Source organism: Notolepis coatsorum (assembly GCF_963971535.1).
Source record: "Notolepis coatsorum genome assembly, chromosome: 19".
NCBI classification, from domain to species: Eukaryota; Metazoa; Chordata; class Actinopteri; order Aulopiformes; family Paralepididae; genus Notolepis; species Notolepis coatsorum.
Window position 1 is genome coordinate 29,816,030 of NC_140183.1, and position 19,320 is coordinate 29,835,349.

Sequence of the window (19,320 nt, forward strand, 5' to 3'; positions counted from 1 at the left end):
CAGTTACAGTGGGTGACAATATTGTCACAAGGAAAGATGAAATTACATACCTAGGTTCCATCCTAGAGGCAAATCTTTCCTGTGACAAAATGGCATCCAATGTAATAAAAAGAAAGTCAACCAACGAACTCGATTCTTGTACCGGATCTCCTCTCTGGTAAACACGAATACCCTGAAGACTCTGGCAGGAGCACTCATTCAAGGGTACTACGACTATGCTTGCACCTCATGGTACCAAAGCACCTCAAAGGCGCTAAAAACAAAATTACAAACATCTCAAAACAAACTGGTCAGGCTACTGCTTGACCTTACTCCTAGAACCCACCTCACCCCTGCTCACTTTGACAACCTAGGATGGCTTAGAGTAGACGACAGAGTACAGCAACTTGTAATGGGCCTGGTCTACAAGATACACTACACGACTAAGGTACTCATGTACATGTCAAAATACTTCCCAAAGGTCAGTGAATACCACGACCACAACACCAGAGAGAGCTCCACAAATCATGTTAAACCCAGATTCGGCTCAAACAAGGGACTAAACACATTTCAAAATTATGCCACATCAATGTGGAACGCCCTACCCACAGCTGTAAAGGAATGTGAATCACTACCCACTTTCAAAACCACTCTCAAAGAGCACCTACGAGAGACTGCAATTCGAAACTGGCCCCTGTAAATATCCTAACGCAACCCCCTCCAATGTACAATAAATGTCCTAATAAACCCAATAATACACGAGACCCTCTTCTTGGGACCAAGTAAGGTTTCGTCGATAATCCAATGTACAGTTACCAACCCCCCCTCCAATCAATAACTTCAATGCAATGAGTCATGTGACCCACTGACCCCAAACCACTATCAAAATGTTTAGTTGGAAAGAGTACCACCATGTGGTAAGAGGTGGTGTAGCAGTGTCACCAATAGTTGTAAGCTCCATTCTTTGCACCTGGTGAATAAAGTGATTCTGATTTTGATCAAGACCCCAGCTGCCTCTACCTGGGACCCTATAAGAATGGGTCACAGCCCCAAATTTCTCATGGAAGTCATTCAGCACTGGGAGACAACTATATACGTCTTATACTGTGATCTGTCTCCATTCAAAGGGTGGTACCGTGGGAAGATATTTCTATGATGACACACCCATCCTCCTATAATTCTAGCCTGGGACTACATAGACTTCGCCTACTGCCGTGGGATCGAATCCCACCAGAATGTTCTCTGCGCTATGTTGTCTCAGTCTTCTCAATAGAAAACACTAAGGAGAGAGGACTGACCACTTTAGCGATGTTTGCAGACCCATCGTGTGTTCTGTATTATACCTATGGAGACAATATTATGGCTCATTTGACAGGCATTGTTCATAGTCCATCACTGACTAACCAGTTAATTTCTACATACTGTAGTTTGTGCACTATTACACGCTAAACATCACCCCTTTCCAAAATAATCCAGTATTTTTTCATAGATTGCAAGATATGACGCGTTATATGCAATATGCCCAAATCGTTCAGGTTGCTTGCCTGAAACCCCAAATACTTCCAAATAAAAGGTATATACCATGTACATATGTGTCTTCACAAAATCATCATCGGATCAAAAACAGATAAATCTCGGGTATGGCGCTCAACTGCTGGCGGCGAAACCCGATTTATCTCGGGTTTGGCGGTCAATGAGTTAAAGAAAAATCTAAAAACATTTAAATAACCCTTGATGTCTGGGATGATGTTGACTACAAGCCATACTTTCACTGATGACTTTTATTAACCTCTTAAGCCCTAGCCATATTTTCAGAAGATTCGCTTAAAAGTACATACACAAGTAAATGAAAGATTGCTCCACTTCTACAAGGTATTTGCATGTTCTTGGTATCTAGGGACATCTATTGACCTCAGGGAATGTATGTATGTATGTAGTGTCAGATATGTTGTGTCTGTTACTATGCTTGAGTAAATTGTAATGAACCAAAGGAGAATATAAATTATTATTCTTTTTTCCATCTTTGACGATGAATAACACCATGCTAACATTGACCAGACATGACAAATGGCCACTGAGCTCATTCAGCACCTTTAATGAATAAAGGGCAGATGATCTACAGGGGGTTTTGTAGATAGAGTACAGAATTGTGCCATCCGGACACATGCCATTTGAAATATTAATATAGAATATCAGGCCTATAAATGACCTTATTATGGCCAAATCTCCTCTTTCCAATGTCAGACTTCAATCTGGATTTAGTACCACCAGGCGCCTGTTACAGGGCAGCAAAGACCATGAATTAAATCTACTGTAAGTGTTACTTTTTTATAATGTAAATAGCTCCACCATTTTTCATCAGATTGAGACATGTTTTTTTTCCTAAACGTTCACAGAAAGGTAAAGAACTACATTGTATTTTATGGCAATAACGTTCAGGTTTGTTCGACCTGTGAGATATAATCATATCAAATAACATCAATTTTTGGCAAATAATATTTTCAGCAGCTTTCACAGAGGCTGGTGTGAGCTGGGTAGTGTAGTTTTATGAGATTTCGTCCATCGAAAGCCCTGGGTCTCCTTCGTTTTAGGACTACAGCGGTTTTATGACACGTTATTTTCTCGTGTCTAATTCATCCGGTTTCCGCCGGGATGCGCAGAGATATTTATAAACTCATATTTCGCTAATAACACTTAAAATCATTGGTAAACCAACGTAGTGCTGAAAATATACACTTTGACTGCTGTTTTGATAGGGTTAGGGTCTTTACTCTTGGCTACATTTGAGGAAAGAAACACAACATTAATTAATACGGACTGTATTGATCTATTTATGTTGTGATATTAATTTCGGCCCGTCTGGCTTAACCCATTTAATCCTAATGGTCACATTTGTGATACTTTTCTTTTTTTTACTTCTAGAAGCTCTAGAAGCATGGTAGTTTGCTCTGGATAAAAAAAATTACTTTCACAAGAAACAACATGTTGTCTACTTTCAAATTGTATAAAGGTCATGTGACTAGCTTGAATCATCACATGACCAGGCCAGTCTACTTATTGTTTGTCCATGCAGCACAAAATGGCTGCCAGAACACCCCACAAAAAGAAGTAAGTACAACATCTTACTTTACAGATTAAAGGGTCTTCTACTGATATGTAATGACAATGATATGCTTGCATGCATATTTTAACCTCAAGAGGTGTAAATGTAACCATGGTCACAAAAGTGACCATTGGGATAAAACAGTCAGAAATGGGCGATTTTGACGATTTCTATTATTCATCCACGTTTTTTGATGACCACCCAGACTACACATGATGACCACCCAGACTACATGATGACCACCCAGACTACACATAATGACCACCCAGACTACACATAATGACCACCCAGACTACACATAATGACCACCCAGACTACACATGACCACCCAGACTACATAATGACCACCCAGACTACACATAATGACCACCCAGACTACACATGATGACCACCCAGACTACATAATGACCACCCAGACTACATGATGACCACCCAGACTACATAATGACCACCCAGACTACACATAATGACCACCCAGACTACATAATGACCACCCAGACTACATAATGACCACCCAGACTACACATAATGATCACCCAGACTACATAATGACCACCCAGACTACACATAATGACCACCCAGACTACACATAATGACCACCCAGACTACATAATGACCACCCAGACTACATAATGACCACCCAGACTACATAATGACCACCCAGACTACACATAATGACCACCCAGACTACATAATGACCACCCAGACTACATAATGACCACCCAGACTACACATAATGACCACCCAGACTACATGATGACCACCCAGACTACATGATGACCACCCAGACTACATAATGACCACCCAGACTACACATAATGACCACCCAGACTACATGATGACCACCCAGACTACATGATGACCACCCAGACTACATAATGACCACCCAGACTACATGATGACCACCCAGACTACATAATGACCACCCAGACTACATAATGACCACCCTCACAACGCTTCTTCACTCTGTTGCCCTCCGGGAGGAGAATGAGGAGCCTCCGAGCTGGACTAACCCCCCCCCCACACACACACACACGCACACACACACCCAGCCCCCCCCCCCCCTCTCTTACCTGCCTCCACAGAACCTGGACTAACCCCCCCCCCACACACACACACACACACAGCTCCCCCCCTCTCTTACCTGCTGTGACGTACCTGGGTACGTGGGTTGGTCATTACCATTATTACTGTATTTATGACACCTTCTGAACATCAGGTTAGTATATTTAATGTGTTATGTTTTGTATATGATGTGTGTGTGTGCACATGAGAGCTAATGCTGTCTTTTCTCTCCCTGTCAGGTGCTGCCCATTCCTACTGAAGAGTGCTGATTGCCTAATGAATGACAGCTGATTGGCAATCACCTCGAGAGGGATGGGTAGCCAAATACCTGACAGCACACACACGTCTGGGCGCCTCATTCTCAGTCAATTGCTCAGTCTTTGAGTAGAGTGAGGTTGCCACTGTGCTTTACATGTTTGTGGGAGATATATATATTGTTGGCCACCTTGGATTCATCCTACACTGTGAGCGGCATGGGTAGAGTGGTGTTTCTCTGTTTAAGAAGGTGAGCTTGTACGTTTAAGTATATATATGTAGATCTTGTTGGCCTTCCTAGATTCATCCTAAACCGTGAGCTGTACGGTTAGAGTGGTGGTTCATCCTACACTCCAGAGATAGGAGGTAGATTGGTGTTCATCCTAAACTGGAGCGGCATGGTTAGAGTGGTGTTTCTTTGTTTGTCCAGACTTGTCTATTATTATACTTCCCTTGTTTGTTCTCCCCTTATACCTCTCCCTGTTTGTTAATTGTTTGTGGGTTGTTTTTTCCCTTTGTGGCCGATCTAACCATCAGTGGAGGTTTAAATTCCTACCCGGCATAATAAACATAATTTACTATTTTTGGAACAACGTCTTGTGTTTGTTATTACCTACCTGCCCGGGACTATTTTGGAAACATTTACTGAGAGAGGCTGTTTCTGTTCATGTACAGCCTGCTCCAGACACCATTTAGTGCGGTCGTTAGACCTTCGTACATGACACCTGCCTCCACATAGCCTGGACTAACCCCCCCCCCCCCCCACACACACACACACACACCCAGCCCCCCCCTCTCTTACCTGCCTCCACAGAGCCTGGACTAAACCCCCCCCCCCCCACTGACACACACACCCAGCTCCCCCCCTCTCTTACCTGCCTCCACATAGCCTGGACTACCCCCCCCCCCCCCCCCCCCACACACACACACACATACCCAGCCCCCCCTCTCTTACCTGCCTCCACAGAACCTGGACTAAACCCCCCCCACACACACACAGCTCCCCCCCTCTCTTACCTGCCTCCACATAACCTGGACTAACCCCCCCCCACACACACACACACACACACCCAGCCCCCCCCCCTCTCTTACCTGCCTCCACAGAGCCTGGACTAAACCCCCCCCCCCCCCCTCCACTGACACACACACCCAGCCCCCCCCCCCCCCCCCCCCTCTCTTACCTGCCACCACAGAGCATGGACTAACCCCCCCCACACACACACACCCAGCTCCCCCCCCCCTCTTACCTGCCTCCACAGAGTCTGGACTCCTCTCTTACTCTGCCCCCCCCCCCCCACAGACTCTGGACTGCCACTTTACTTTACTGCCATTATTTCGTTTATTTATTAAAATTTTGACTATGTTAGATCCCAATGGTCACTATTGTGACCAAGCATAAAACTAACATTTTCACCAACTTAACCATCATAAAATAAATACAGATCATCTGTAGGTCTAAGGAACAAAATGCAAGCACTTACATTGCAAGAAAAATGTTGGGATTAAATGGGTTAAGGGGTTAAATGAGAAACTATGGAATTGGCTACCCATTGAGTTGAAAATGCAACACAACTTTTATGTTTTCAATACTTGAAATAATATTTATTTACATACATTTTACATAGTGCAGCATGTGTTGTTTTTGGGGTGGAATTGTATTTGTGTTTTGTATGTCTTTATGTTGTTTGTCAAATGTTGTGTTTCAAATACAAAAAGAATATATACAGTACATTACTAAAGTTTAGTTTTAGCAAAGTAAAGTTTAAAATTAGTAGGTTAGTGGCATAATTATAAAATATAGAAAATACCTGCATAAGAGTGGATAAATGTCAAATTATGAACTTTTATAATAAAAAGCTAAATATGAACATTAGCCTTTCAAGTTAACTTGGAGAGGTTGTTGTGTTATGGGGATGGCTGGTTTAAGCAGCCACACCTGCCCTGGGTCAAGCTAATAGCACTGGGAGCTAGGGCTGTCCCCGAAGCCTGTTTTTGGGCTTCGAACTTCGTCAGGGTTTTTCGAATGGACGTTCGAACCTTCGTTTTTAATTAAAAAAATATATATATATAAAAAAAAGTAGGCTCAGCCCTACTGGGAGCAGGAGTGGCTGCACACTTTTACTTTTTTTTTTACTTTTAACATTGAGGTAATCAATGTGGACAGGATAAATCTGCCATCCTCAGACACATGGGGGAAGAGCCTTTGTCTACAACAATTAACATCTGCTCTGGCTTGTACTGTACCATCTTTAAATAAACTGTTGGTGTTCCTAACATCTTCGCCTGTGCTTCTGTGTTGGAAAGCCCTAAACACCTCTTCATGTGGCCTGTAGGATGCAGTCTAGGGTTATAGTTGTGTTTTCCAACATTTTACATAATCAATAGTTTGATTCTTGCAGCAAAAATAAGGTGGAGCGCATGTTATTCTCTCACTCAGTCAACTTTGGGTACATTGATCAAGGCTACACGCTCACTTCATCCTTTAGTCCTATGGACACCGGTCGAGAGAGTGAACAGTTTTAAGTACCTCGGAGTCCACATATCCGAGGACTTGACATGGAACACACACATTGACAGTGTAGTCAAGAAGGCACGGCAATGCCTCTACTTCCTTAGGCATCTAACGAATTTCAAAGTGAGTCAGAAGATCCTTAAAACTTGCACAATAGAGAGCATCCTGACTGGTAACATCACCTCCTGGTTTGAGACCGTAGCAGACTACAGAGTGGCCCGTCCAGCCGAACGCACAATTGAAGGTGGGCTTCCCACTCTCCAAAACATTTACAACAAGCGTTGCATGGGTAAGGCTAAGAGAATAATCAAAGACTCTAGTCACCCAAACAACTGCCTCTTTGAACTGCTGCGGTCAGGCAAGCGATACCGGAGTCTCATGGCCAGTACAGAGACTCAGAAGGAGCTTATATCCCCAGGCCATCAGGATGCTCAATGACAATAACACTATGTAACAAACCATCAAATACACTCACAGCCAATGTTCCCTCTAAGGTGCGCCTGTGCGCGCGTGCACATGTCCAAATGCTCCCGCGCACATCTGAAATCTGTCGCACACAGAAACGTTTTTTTTTTTTTATCTACTTTTTCTCCCATTTTCTATTTTTCTCCCATCCCAATTTCGTATCGTCCAATTCTACCCTTCCCTGTCTCGAACGCTGTTAGGCCATGCCTCCCACAAGCCGGCTGTAATGTGGACGACGCCATACATTGCACGTGTCCCCTCCGGTACTCGAGGTAGCAGCCGTCGCATCTTTTCACCTGCACAGCGCGATCTTTCAGCGTCGGTGGTTTGCGTTTGGAGGGCACGCCGCCCCCGTCGCTTCCTGATTCTACTGAGCAGGCGCACCAACCGACCTGTAGGAGTCGCTGTCCACAACGTCCGATCCCCACCCATCAGCTTCCCACCCCCTAATACTGCCAAATGTATTAGTATGAACGACCAGCCAAGCTGATAGCAATGCGGAGAGCTGGGCTCGAACCCAGCGTCTCCTGCATTGGTGGTGAGCGCCTTGCCCACTGCACCACCTAGCCGCCCACAGAAACGTTTGTGTAAAAAAATAAAAGACGTTTCTTAAGAAACAGCAGTCAGCTTGGATGCACGTACATCACGGTCTTCTCTCCTACAGCTTCTCTCCTTGTTGACAAATGCGCACAAATGCTGCTGGGGCATTGCCCCCCCCCCTCCACTCCCCCTCCCCTCCCCGTCTTGTCAACACAAAATCCTCTCACTCGCTCCCAAGTGCAGAGCCTCGACAGCTCTCCTTTCAACATCACTGAATCATTAAACAAAAATGGCCCAGTAAACGATTGAATTTAGTTTAATACATGAGGCGTTGTCTAATGTTATCTAGCTGGCTATCTACGGATAGCTCATTATATCAACAGCTGATATGTTGCAGGCTTGCAGCTGTTGGCTAGCTGTTGGCTAGCTAGCTATCGTTCTTAGTTGGCTAACGTTAGCTACCTAGCTACTAGCTAGCTAATTCTGGCTAGCGCTACCTATTAATTCGCAATGGAATGGCTAGCTAACTAACTGTACAAATCGATGTGATTGGCTGAGACAGTATTTTGTACGGTTGGCTGGATTGGGGGTTGCCAGCTGGCTGGCAGTTTGTGGTGCAGTAGCTGGCTACAGTGGCTAGATAGCTGGCTAATGTTGGCCAATATAGCTGTAACTGAACGCCAATGATGCTAGCCTTATGTGGTCTTATGAGTTTCAGTTCATAGGAAAATACTTTGACTATAATGAAGTAAATTAACTGTATACTCTCTTTTAGAAACTCTTTCTTAAACAGCACTGTATATCTGGTATGTCATAAATGTCTGGATGTAACAGTACTGTGTATCTGTATGTCATATATGTTATGATGAATTGAAAATGGGGGACCCTGATGTAAACAAGACGAAATTCTTTCTCTGGTCTGCATCCTCTTAACAATTGTGTGTATTGAGCCGTACTGTATTGTACCCATTCTGCAATCTGTTAATACAATTTTCAATCAATCAATCAATCAATCTGTTATGCTTAACACACAGTACTATTAATTAAGATTAGATAATTTAGTTATTTTTAAATGTCTGATCTAAAAATAAACAAAGGGTTTTAAAAGTGTTATATTTATCTTCTCTTATAGTACAAGAGAGAAACTGAGGAGAATCGACCAGCAACTAAAGCTAAATTTAGTTAAATAAAAAATAATAATAAAAGAAAATATATATATATACATTTTGTTTTTATTATTATTCTTTTTTGTACATTTTAAGATTTATAATTTTCTGGGATATTGCGGGAAATGAGTATTGAAACTGTTTTAAATATTCAGAATCGATATTTATCGAAAAATCGATATTTTTGACAACACGTACCACAGCCGTAAAAAAATATTTGAATCACTGCCCACCTTCAAAACCGCTCTCAAAGAGCACCTACGGGAGGCTGCAATTCTAAACTGGCCCCCGTAAATGTCTGAACCCCCCTCCCACCCCCTCCTAATGTGTTCCCTCCCCCTAGTATGTATATATTTACTGTTAGGATCTGTTTAACAGTACTGTATATTTGCATCTTGTATGTCACAAATGTAACAGTACTGTATATCTGTATGTCATGTATGTCATAAATGTCATGATTAGATTAGATGATTAGATTAGATTATTATATCTGTATGTTGTGTATGTCATAAATCAGGGCTTGAAATTAACATTTTTACTTGGTAGCACTGGTGCTCCCAACTTCAAAAAGTTGGGAGCACCAGCAAAAATGTAAGAGGACCCACCAAAATGTAAGGAGCACCAACAATATATATGTATGTAATATTTTTTTTTATTGATAAAAAACAACTATATAACAGTACTGTAATGCAGTAAAACAGTGAAAGTAGCCTTAAACTATAGTATAGTGTAGACCTAGTTAGGGGTGGGAATCACCAGTTTCATCACGATACGATACAATATCGATTCTTTGGACAACGATACGATATTTGCCGATATCACAAAGTCTGCCACGATACGATTCGATTCAGGTGCCTGCGATCGATATGAGACGATATTATATGACCATTTAACACAATCAGTAACATTTAGATCAACTCAAAAAAGGCAACGGAAATATCATTTGACATTTTTATTTTTGAGCTCTTCCAGACATTTAAATGAAAAACAATCTATTGTTTTTAATACGCGTGCTCGTGGCGTCATTAGCGTGCGTGCAACCAGTGTTGATATGAGGAACGCAACACTGTAGCTTACACTAACGTAACGTTAATTTCGGTCTTTAACGTGACGTGGGCATAAAGGAACGGAGAGGATTGCAAAGCATGTTAGATGCATTTGACCCGTTGCGGAATAAAACCGCAGGGACTTGTTTTGGGTCACAAAATAGGCACACTAGCCTTGCTCTGTTGCAATGTCCACGTTCCAGACACTACTGCTGTGCTGTGAGCCGAGCGGATACGACTCTCCACGGGATTTTCAAAATAAGAGCATCGCAATATGGTCGCACCAGAACAATTATTTGCACTCGCACGAATGCTCCCAATTATATTTTGATGTCGCACAGATACAATTTCGGTCGCATATGCGACCAATTCGGTTGCAATTTCGAGCCCTGTAAATGTCATTATGAATTGAAAATGGGAGACCCTGATGTAAACAAGAAAAAAGTCTTTCTCTGGTCTGCATCCCCTTAACAATTGTGTGTATTGAGCTGTTCTGTACCCATTCTGCAATCTGTTAAAGTTTTCAATCAATCACCTTTAAAACAGGGCACTTCACCGGAAAAACTATGCAGATTTATTTTGCACATCCAAAGACTCAAATAGTTTTACACACATACATTTAGTTTGACAGTTATTGAAAGTAAGTTAGTTTAAATATGGCCACACAACCTTGTGTTGTATTGATTATAGCTCCATGAAATTATAAGATAGCAGTCCCTATAAGACATAAGGTATTGCCATTTGTTCTACATCATTTCATGGTGGTGTAATTAACACAACACAAGGATTCAATGTCCCTGATGGCATCACTGGTGGCCATATTCAAACTCATTCACGTGTAGTTCTCGTTGATTGTTGTCATTTATTTGTCTGCTATGTTCAAATGCTTGTAACCCTGACCTCGTTTTCTTCTCCCCCTCCAGTGTGGGTAGATGTTTACTGGTCAACTAATATCGTGTCTCTTTTTCTCTCTTCCATCTAGTTTGGAAGACGCCGTCTCGGATACTCGTCGCGTTCATCCGCCCGTTAATTCCCTTGTTATTTTCTCCCCCATGCCTCACCAAGTCCCTCGTGTTATTTTCCCTCTCGGGAATCAGTTATTGTTTCGCCCCAGCGTGGCCGAGGCCACATGTTCCACTACATATTTTTCAACACAGTAAGACTTTATTTACATATTAAGTACACACACATAGTCTGCTACATCACACATACTTCGGGTTTTAACACACACCTCATAACCCATTTCCACCGTTCATTGTTTGTATGCCTTGTACATTTTTTTGTATTGTTGAATTTGTCTGTTTGTAAAAATAAATACACGCTTGTTTTAGCGTTTAAACTGTTGGACTGTTTCACTCTCTTATTTGGGTCCCGTTCCTCTGTTCCCATAACACAATAACTGTCAAACAAAATTAATGTGTGCAAAACTATTTAGAGTTTTTGGATGTGTGTGAGATTATGTGCAAAATAAATCAGCATTGTTTTTTTTGGTGAACAGACCCAAGAATAGGCCAATTCACGTTAGAAGATGGGAAGTGATGTTGAATGCGACTCGTACTCCTTGGACCTACCAGGACTGGTTGAGGCATGGAGGGATAAGAGTGTGACAGTTCACTTCAACAGCCCTTCTAAGGTTTCTCTCCTCCACATTGCCTGTGGTGCTTTTTTCCTATTGCTAGGTTTTTAGTGAGTTTTTCCTTACCTTCGCTGGGCTATGTCTGGGAGTGTTGTTTTGGATTCTATGATTTTTTTTCTTGATTTATTGTGATGTTTCTTCTTGACTTGTTTAAAGAAGACTTGTCCAGCTGGGGACATTACGTGTGATTGCGGGCTTTACAAATACATTTGATTTGACTTGAAGTCACTATTGAGATTAGCCAAAACTTGGGAGGTTGGGTGAAACAGATATTGTGTGTTTAACAATAGAGAACTGTAGGTGTACAAGGAACACACCAACATTATGGGAAATGCACTTACCATCTTCTGCAGTCAGTCAAGATGGATAGATATCTGGCTGCAAGCTAGCCTATAGCTTAGAAGCAATTAAATGGAAGCTTAAAACTCAGGGAGTGGCGTTTTTGACCAAGAGCTAGGCTAGTGGTAAGAGAAATGTTGAATAGATACACAAATGGTCTATAATGGTCTATTATGACATCATACTGTGACATCACAAATGTTCTAGAATGTTTGATTATGACATCATACTGTGACATCACAACGGAACATGTTTGAGTCCATTTGAATAATATAAATAATATGTTTGGTAAGGCTGTCCCCGAAGCCTGTTTTTGGGATTCGAACTTCGTCAGGGTTTTTCGAACGGACGTTCGAACCTTCGTTTTTAATTTTAAAAATAAATGAAAATATATATATATATATATATATATATATATATATATATATATATATATATATATATATTTATTTATTTATTTTTTTTTGTATCTACTGTTTCTCCCCATTTTTCTATTTTTCTCCCTTCCCCAATTTCGTATTGTCCAATTCTACCCTCCCCTGTCTCGAACGCTGTTAGGCCATGCCTCCAAGCCGGCTGCAATGTGGACGAAGCCTTGCATCACGTGTCCCCTCCAGTACTCGAGGAAGCAGCCGTCGCATCTTTGCGCCGCGCTCGGAGGAGTCGGACTGTGATCGCAGACGTTACTATAGGCCTTGTGTTGTGTATGTATGTATGTGACAAATAAACCTCTTGAATCCTGTCATATATTCAATCAGTTTCAATAACTACAGAACACATAATAGACAACAACTCACTTGTTGATGTAGTTGTGGTCCGGCCGTCTGCACAGCACATTCCATGATAAAAAAAAGTATCCATTTAGTTAGATAGATGATAGATCCAACACTGTCTACAGTATCTTGTGATATCTCTCAGACTCCTGTTCTGATACGACCGCAGCAGGCGCCGGCACGGTCACCGGGCGGTGTCAGAAGTCCCCACCGCAGCAGCAGCAGGTGTAACGGTGTCGCCTGTAGATGATCCCGCCTCCTGCTGCTCTGTCAAGTCCATTGACTGCTTCACTTTCATCGTGAAACCAAAATTGGTTAGGCTTACTTGTTGCATTTTTCGTTTAGACATTATCCATTCCTGAGTGACCTTATTTACCTGTCAAAACTATCACTGTCAAGTTCAACAAGTCACAGGTTAGTAGGTTACAACGTGCGGGTCAAGTTTGATTTGTGCCGTGCGTGCAGGCTGCAGCGCCGCCGCGCTCCGAATGGTAATTGCAAGAATAGCATGCATGTTGCCATAATACGTGTGTGAATTAGTGCGCAAATCATTAACACTTTCCGTGCCACTCACGAGATTTCTCTGGTTTTTTTATAGGTGGTTGCTAGCCACTCACGAGATTTCTCTGATTTTTTTTTTTTTTTTTTTTTTTTTTAGCGATCTGAAAAATTATTGCATCACCCGAGCCTACCCGAGTATAGCCGAGGGGCGCCGGCGATCACTGTGGAAAAAAGCGCCCCCTGTCGTCTCCCAGATGACATAAGTGATTTTGGAATGGACTCAATGAAAATGAATGGGGAAAAAAATCCGGTACTCCACATTTTCCAGTTCACTGATCCAGCCGGGGTTACCACAGTTCATTCTGGAACCTCAGATCCCCGCGGATCATGGAGATCTACAGTATCGCGTTGGATCCATACACGTATCGATTTTTTCGAATGGTGATCAGGAATTGGAATATACCAGTTGGATACCATCTGATGTCAGGTAAGGACTCTATGTTATCAGTGTTAGGATAATCAGAGTAAGTTTGATGAAGTTATAAGCTGTTTTGTGAAATGTCTTCTTTCGGTTTCACTGTAAAAGTCCGTGAGGAAATCAACGGAGCGATTATCCGCGCGCGGCCGTAATGTGCTTGCGTGCACGTATAATATTGATCATCTAGCGTTTATTTGAAAACGATTCATAAAAAGGCCGACGAATATCAACGTTGTGGAATATTCCACTAAAAGACGATTTTCATAGAATGCTCCAGAATGAGCTGTTTTTTATATCAAAACGGGGGCTTTTCTAAATGCTCTAAAACGGAAACGACGCGATAAAAAAAAATTCTGCCTTGACAGCACTGACTGGAAAATAGTCTTTGATAATGCGATGGGCAGATTAGACACATAGCCATAATTTAAAACATAGATTAGGCGATATTAACGTTAACATTGGCGCCGATGGTGGCATTCAGCCGGTAAAACGGAAGTGTTAATCATACATCCAAAATAGCATACGTTTATTATTATTCACGATGATACAGAAAATTACAGAAAAATTTGAAATGCATGGCAAAAGTAGCATTTATTTTCAGTAATTTAGAGACCCCCCAAAAAATCACAAATCATGTTTTCAGGGGAGCTGATGTCTGATCTAAGGGAGCCATGGCTGCCCCAGCTCCCCCGTGGATCGCACCCTGTTCCCGCCCCCTAATACTGCCAATTGTATTAGTATGAACGACCATCCAAGCTGGTAGCAACGCAGAGAGCTGGGCTCGAACCCAGCATCTCCTGCGTTGGTGGCGAGCGCCTTGCCCACTGCGCCACCTAGCCGCCCTGAAAATGTTTTTTTTTTATAATATATATATTTTTTTTATCCTCAAACTAAATCCTCAATTTGAATACTATTGAAGACTATTCATTCAACATAAAAAAATTCCAAATGTATATGCGTTCCTTCCACAGCTACCCAGACTGCTATGCTGGCTTCATTAACACCTAAAATGCGTGCAGTAGATATCTCTAGATAAATCACATAGAGATAGGTGAGAATCCATACCTTCCGGCACATTTTATCCGGTTGAATCCAGCGTGACGCTATCAACTTTTTGGCAGCCGTAAGACCCGCCAAAATGAGTCTCTTTACATGTACAGAGGTCGATAACTGAGAAACATCATTCAACAACAGTACAGAAGGCAGTGTCGGTATGGTCAGAGATAAAAATTCTGATAATTGAGTGGTGACATTTTCCCAGAAAGTCTTAACAGGAGGGCATTCCCAATACATATGCATATATGTACCAATAGCATCGTTTGAACACAAGGAGCATCGAGAGTCCGGTCTGAGACCCATTAGGTACAATCGTCTAGGGGTCAGGTAAGTCCTATGAACAAAGTTACGATTAATCTGTTGGTGATTTGGGTTGCGTGATGATAGCCGAACATTTTCCCAGACTGCATCCCAATCAAAATCTACTTCCAGGTTTGGGATATCCTTCCTCCAAACCGAGTCTAGGGGAAGGACCTTATATGAGGACGTAAGTAAGTGGCGATAAAAGTCAGAGACGAAGCCTCTCGACGTCTCCTTGTCATAAAAGAATTTGTGAAATCTGTGGTGCTCAAGTGGAACATCTAATGGGACTCCGTGAGCCTTCAAAGCTGCTCTTATTTGTAAATAGAAGAGAAAAGTGGAACTGGTGAGGTCAAATTTGTTGGATATATCTCGATAATTGCGGAGACCATTGTCATCGAAGATATCCCCCAATGTGTGTATGCCTTTCTTTTCCCAACCAGGGTATCTGATAGGTTGTTGTACAATAAGGAGTAAATTGTTATTAAATAGGGGAGAATGCCTATGCCATTTATGGTGGTTAGTACACGTTTTCTGTGTGTCACGCCATATCCGGATCACATGTGTAATAAGAGGGACAAATCTTAAGTTGCATTGCTTAATTGATATGTTGGTGTACACTATATCCTGCAGTCTATGTGGTGCCACTATGTTCTCCTCTAATGGTCTCCAGGATGCCGCTGCTTGATAATCAAACCAGGTGATCAGTGGTCTTAAAGAGAACGCTTTAAAGTAATAATTGAAGTCTGGAAAGGCTAAACCCCTGTTGGTTTTATTTCTCTGTGCAGTGGATCTTTTTAATCGTGGACGTTTGCTGTTCCAAATAAATTTATATGCAGCGGAGTGTAGTTTTTGCCAGTAACCAGCAGGAGGGTAACGGCAACATCGAGCTGATGAAGTTAATTCTGGGCAAAACATTCATCTTAACTATTGACGCTCGGGCCTGTAATGAGTTTTTTTTATTTTGACCACCTGCTGAAGTCATTTGTGATCCTGTCTCGCAATCCGGAATAATTATACTTCACCGTTTGGCTTATAGTGGGGAATATATCAACTCCAAGACATTTAAAGTGTTCTACCATGGGTATATTTGCTGGGAGGATGGTAGCCTTCGCAGTCACATTGAGTGGAAGGAAGGCCGATTTTGGCCAGTTTATCTTAAATCCCGATAGATTGCCAAAATCATCTATTACTTTGAGAAGATGTAGGGAGGTGGCGGGGTTTTGCATGAACAAGATTACATCATCTGCATATACGCTGATGTGATGCTGTGTGGCCTTAATTGAGATCGGTGCTATGGACTGGGATTGTCTTATGTACTGTGCTAAAGGTTCAAGGGAAAGAGCAAATAGTCCGGGACTAAGAGGACAACCCTGTCTAGACGAGCGTGACACAGGGAAGAGTGGAGAGCAGAGTTTACCTGTTAAAATCATGGCCGATGGACCTGTATATAGTACTTTGATCATATGAATGAACCCATCACCTAACCCCATCCTTCTAAGTACTGCCCATAAATAAGACCATTCCAACCTGTCAAAGGCTTTCATTGCGTCTAAGGATAATACAGCCGTAGGAGACGCGGCATCCTTGCTGGCATCTATCACATGCAGTAACCGTCTAATATTATCCATGATCAGGCGGCCTCTTATGAAGCCTGTCTGATCAGGGTGAACTAGAGATGTCATATGCTTTTGAAGTCGGATGGCTAGTACCTTAGCGTACAGCTTGAGATCGGTTCCAAGGAGGCTTAAGGGTCTATAACTGCCACATTCGGTGGGGTTCTTATCTTTCTTAAGTAGGACAGATATGAGTGCCATATTGACATCCCTGGAAAAGTGTCCCTCTTTGACTGAGTGTAAAATCATATCAAGTAATAGGGGTCCAATTACATCCCAGCATGAGAGGTACAGTTCGGGCGGAATGCCGTCCCAGCCAGGGGCCTTACCACTTTGCAAGTCAGAAATAGCCTCCCTAAGTTCCTCTAGTGTAATAGGTGCATTTAACCGTTTAGCGTCTTCCTCTGAGAGTTGTGGTAAGTTAATTTGATCAAGGAATTCCTCCAGTTTATTATGATCGAAGATCACTTCTGACTCGTAGAGGTTAGAATAAAACGTACGAAAAGTCTTGTTTTTTTTTGGGATCGGTGGTAACCATCCCCTGTTGGTCCTTGATGGCAGGGATATCCGCAAATTGTTTACTGGTCCGTATCTTCATAGCTAGTAGGTGACTAGGTTTAGAGCCATGAAAGTAATAATGTTGTCTTGTTCTGTGTATTTGAAATTCAGATTGTTGTCTTAAGATGGAGTTAATCTCCTTTTTCAACATTTTAATTTGAAACTCCAGTCGACACGAGTAGTTGCGTTGTAAAGAGGAGAACAACGAAGAGTGAAGCCCTTCCAGTTCTACCAATTTGGAGAGACGTTTCTTGCGGAGGTTGGAGGCAAAGATAGTAGTGTTACTCCTGATAAAACCTTTAACCGAGTTCCATAAAATTCTGGGGTCTTGTACCGATCCCGAATTAAACTGCAGGTATTCAATGAGTTTATCTTTAAATTGCAGGTTGAATTCATTGTTCTTCAACAGTGTCGAGTTAAAGCGCCATCTTGGGGCTCGGGATGTCATTCTACTGAGTGAGCCCTTTAGAAGTAAATACTTGTGGTCTGACAATGCAATGGGCCCCAATTCAACGTCAAAGCTATCAAATAGTCTAGGGGATGCAAAAACATAAACACTTTGAAGTCACCTAGGGTCTATGTTCTGGTTCTGATGTGATCAGAACCAATACTCTGCGTTGTGAATTGTCCATCCTAAAAACCCTGGTACTTTCAAAAGACCATAACTCTGGTCTTGTTCGACGGCAGCTAAGCAGGAGAAATGAAGGAGAAGTTGTATAAGTATGAATTGTCTTTGTTCTCTGTTGATAACAAAGACCGTGTTCTCAGTTCCAAAAGCTTCTCCTCCGTGTGTTCCTTTGTTCCTGCTGCCGCTCCGCTGTGTGAAGGTGAGTGTGGTCCTGTGTTGTTCCGTTTTCAGTCTGTCCCCACAGTCACAACACCCCATTTTATCCCTGAGCCAGAAACCCTGGGCGTGACGTCACCAAGTGACCTCACGCATAGGATTTCCACCCAATCGCGAGCATTCACAGAGCATTTGAAAAGGAGGTGGCCCTTTAAGCCCAACAGTTCTTGTTTGAATGTTTTAAAACTAGGTAAAAATAGTCTTAATATACTGGGGATTTAAGTCTTCAAAACAGTCTTTCTGGCTTACATTAAATAGCTACAAACAGTTTATATTTAGCTTTCATTAATAATATGTTCCCCCATGATTTACCAAGACTCTTTAACCTAGAGACCACATTGTTTCATCTCATTCTGAAGCACAAACATATTTCCTCTTTAACCAACTACCAGAGAATCTATATTCTATGTTATGGTTTTACAGTTATTACTGATCCTATAGTTAGTTACTGCATATTTTTGAAGTTAGTCTGCCCTTATTCTAACCCACCTTGTTATCTAATTCAGTGTCCAACTGGCCATAAACTTTCTACTTAATCTTAAACTGACAGGTTTAAACCGATCTATATTATTATGTTATTGTCTGGTACAGTATAAATGTCTAATATTACTTTAACTCTGTTTTTGTCCAAATGTATTTTCCTCCATGTTCTTTGTGAACCAGAGGAGTTTTCTCTGGGATTATAGGGCCGGCTAGTCACCTCCATGTTGGGAAAACCGGTTTTTGAATATAGACAAAAACTGGGTGTTGGCACCAGGCCGGGAAGTCTGTTTAGAGAATGAGCTTTTGCTAGATGTCTTGAATGACCAAACAGCCTATTGCCCCCACTGTATTGTGACAACTGTATGTAAATCTATTCAAGGGAGATTTTATCAATGGTTGAAATAGAATCTCGGATGCTTGCCTCATCCTCCCCCAGCTACTTCCAACCATCTGGCTGGGGGCTCCAAAAAGCCTTTTGTTCGAATGTTTACCGGCAAGGGGGAAGTTTGGTCATTTTAAGCCTATATTTAAATCTAAAAGGTTTCCTGTTTGCCCACCTGTGGTTCCCCAGAAAGACAGACCCCCCCAGTATCGGCCCTGACCAG

At 42.1% G+C, this 19,320-nt stretch overlaps 1 protein-coding gene across 1 annotated transcript in view; it reads right to left on the bottom strand.

The window, feature by feature from the left end:
* Window positions 1-18,938, bottom strand: part of LOC311246438 (EF-hand domain-containing protein 1-like) — a gene marked incomplete at both ends in the record, with an annotated part of 73,902 nt that extends 54,964 nt beyond the window's left edge. The window contains one exon of the mRNA XM_084336593.1: window positions 18,933-18,938. Within this exon, the coding sequence (XP_084192719.1) occupies window positions 18,933-18,938 (6 nt within the window). The remainder of the gene's footprint in view (window positions 1-18,932) is intronic.
* Between the last annotated feature and the right edge of the window lie 382 nt (window positions 18,939-19,320).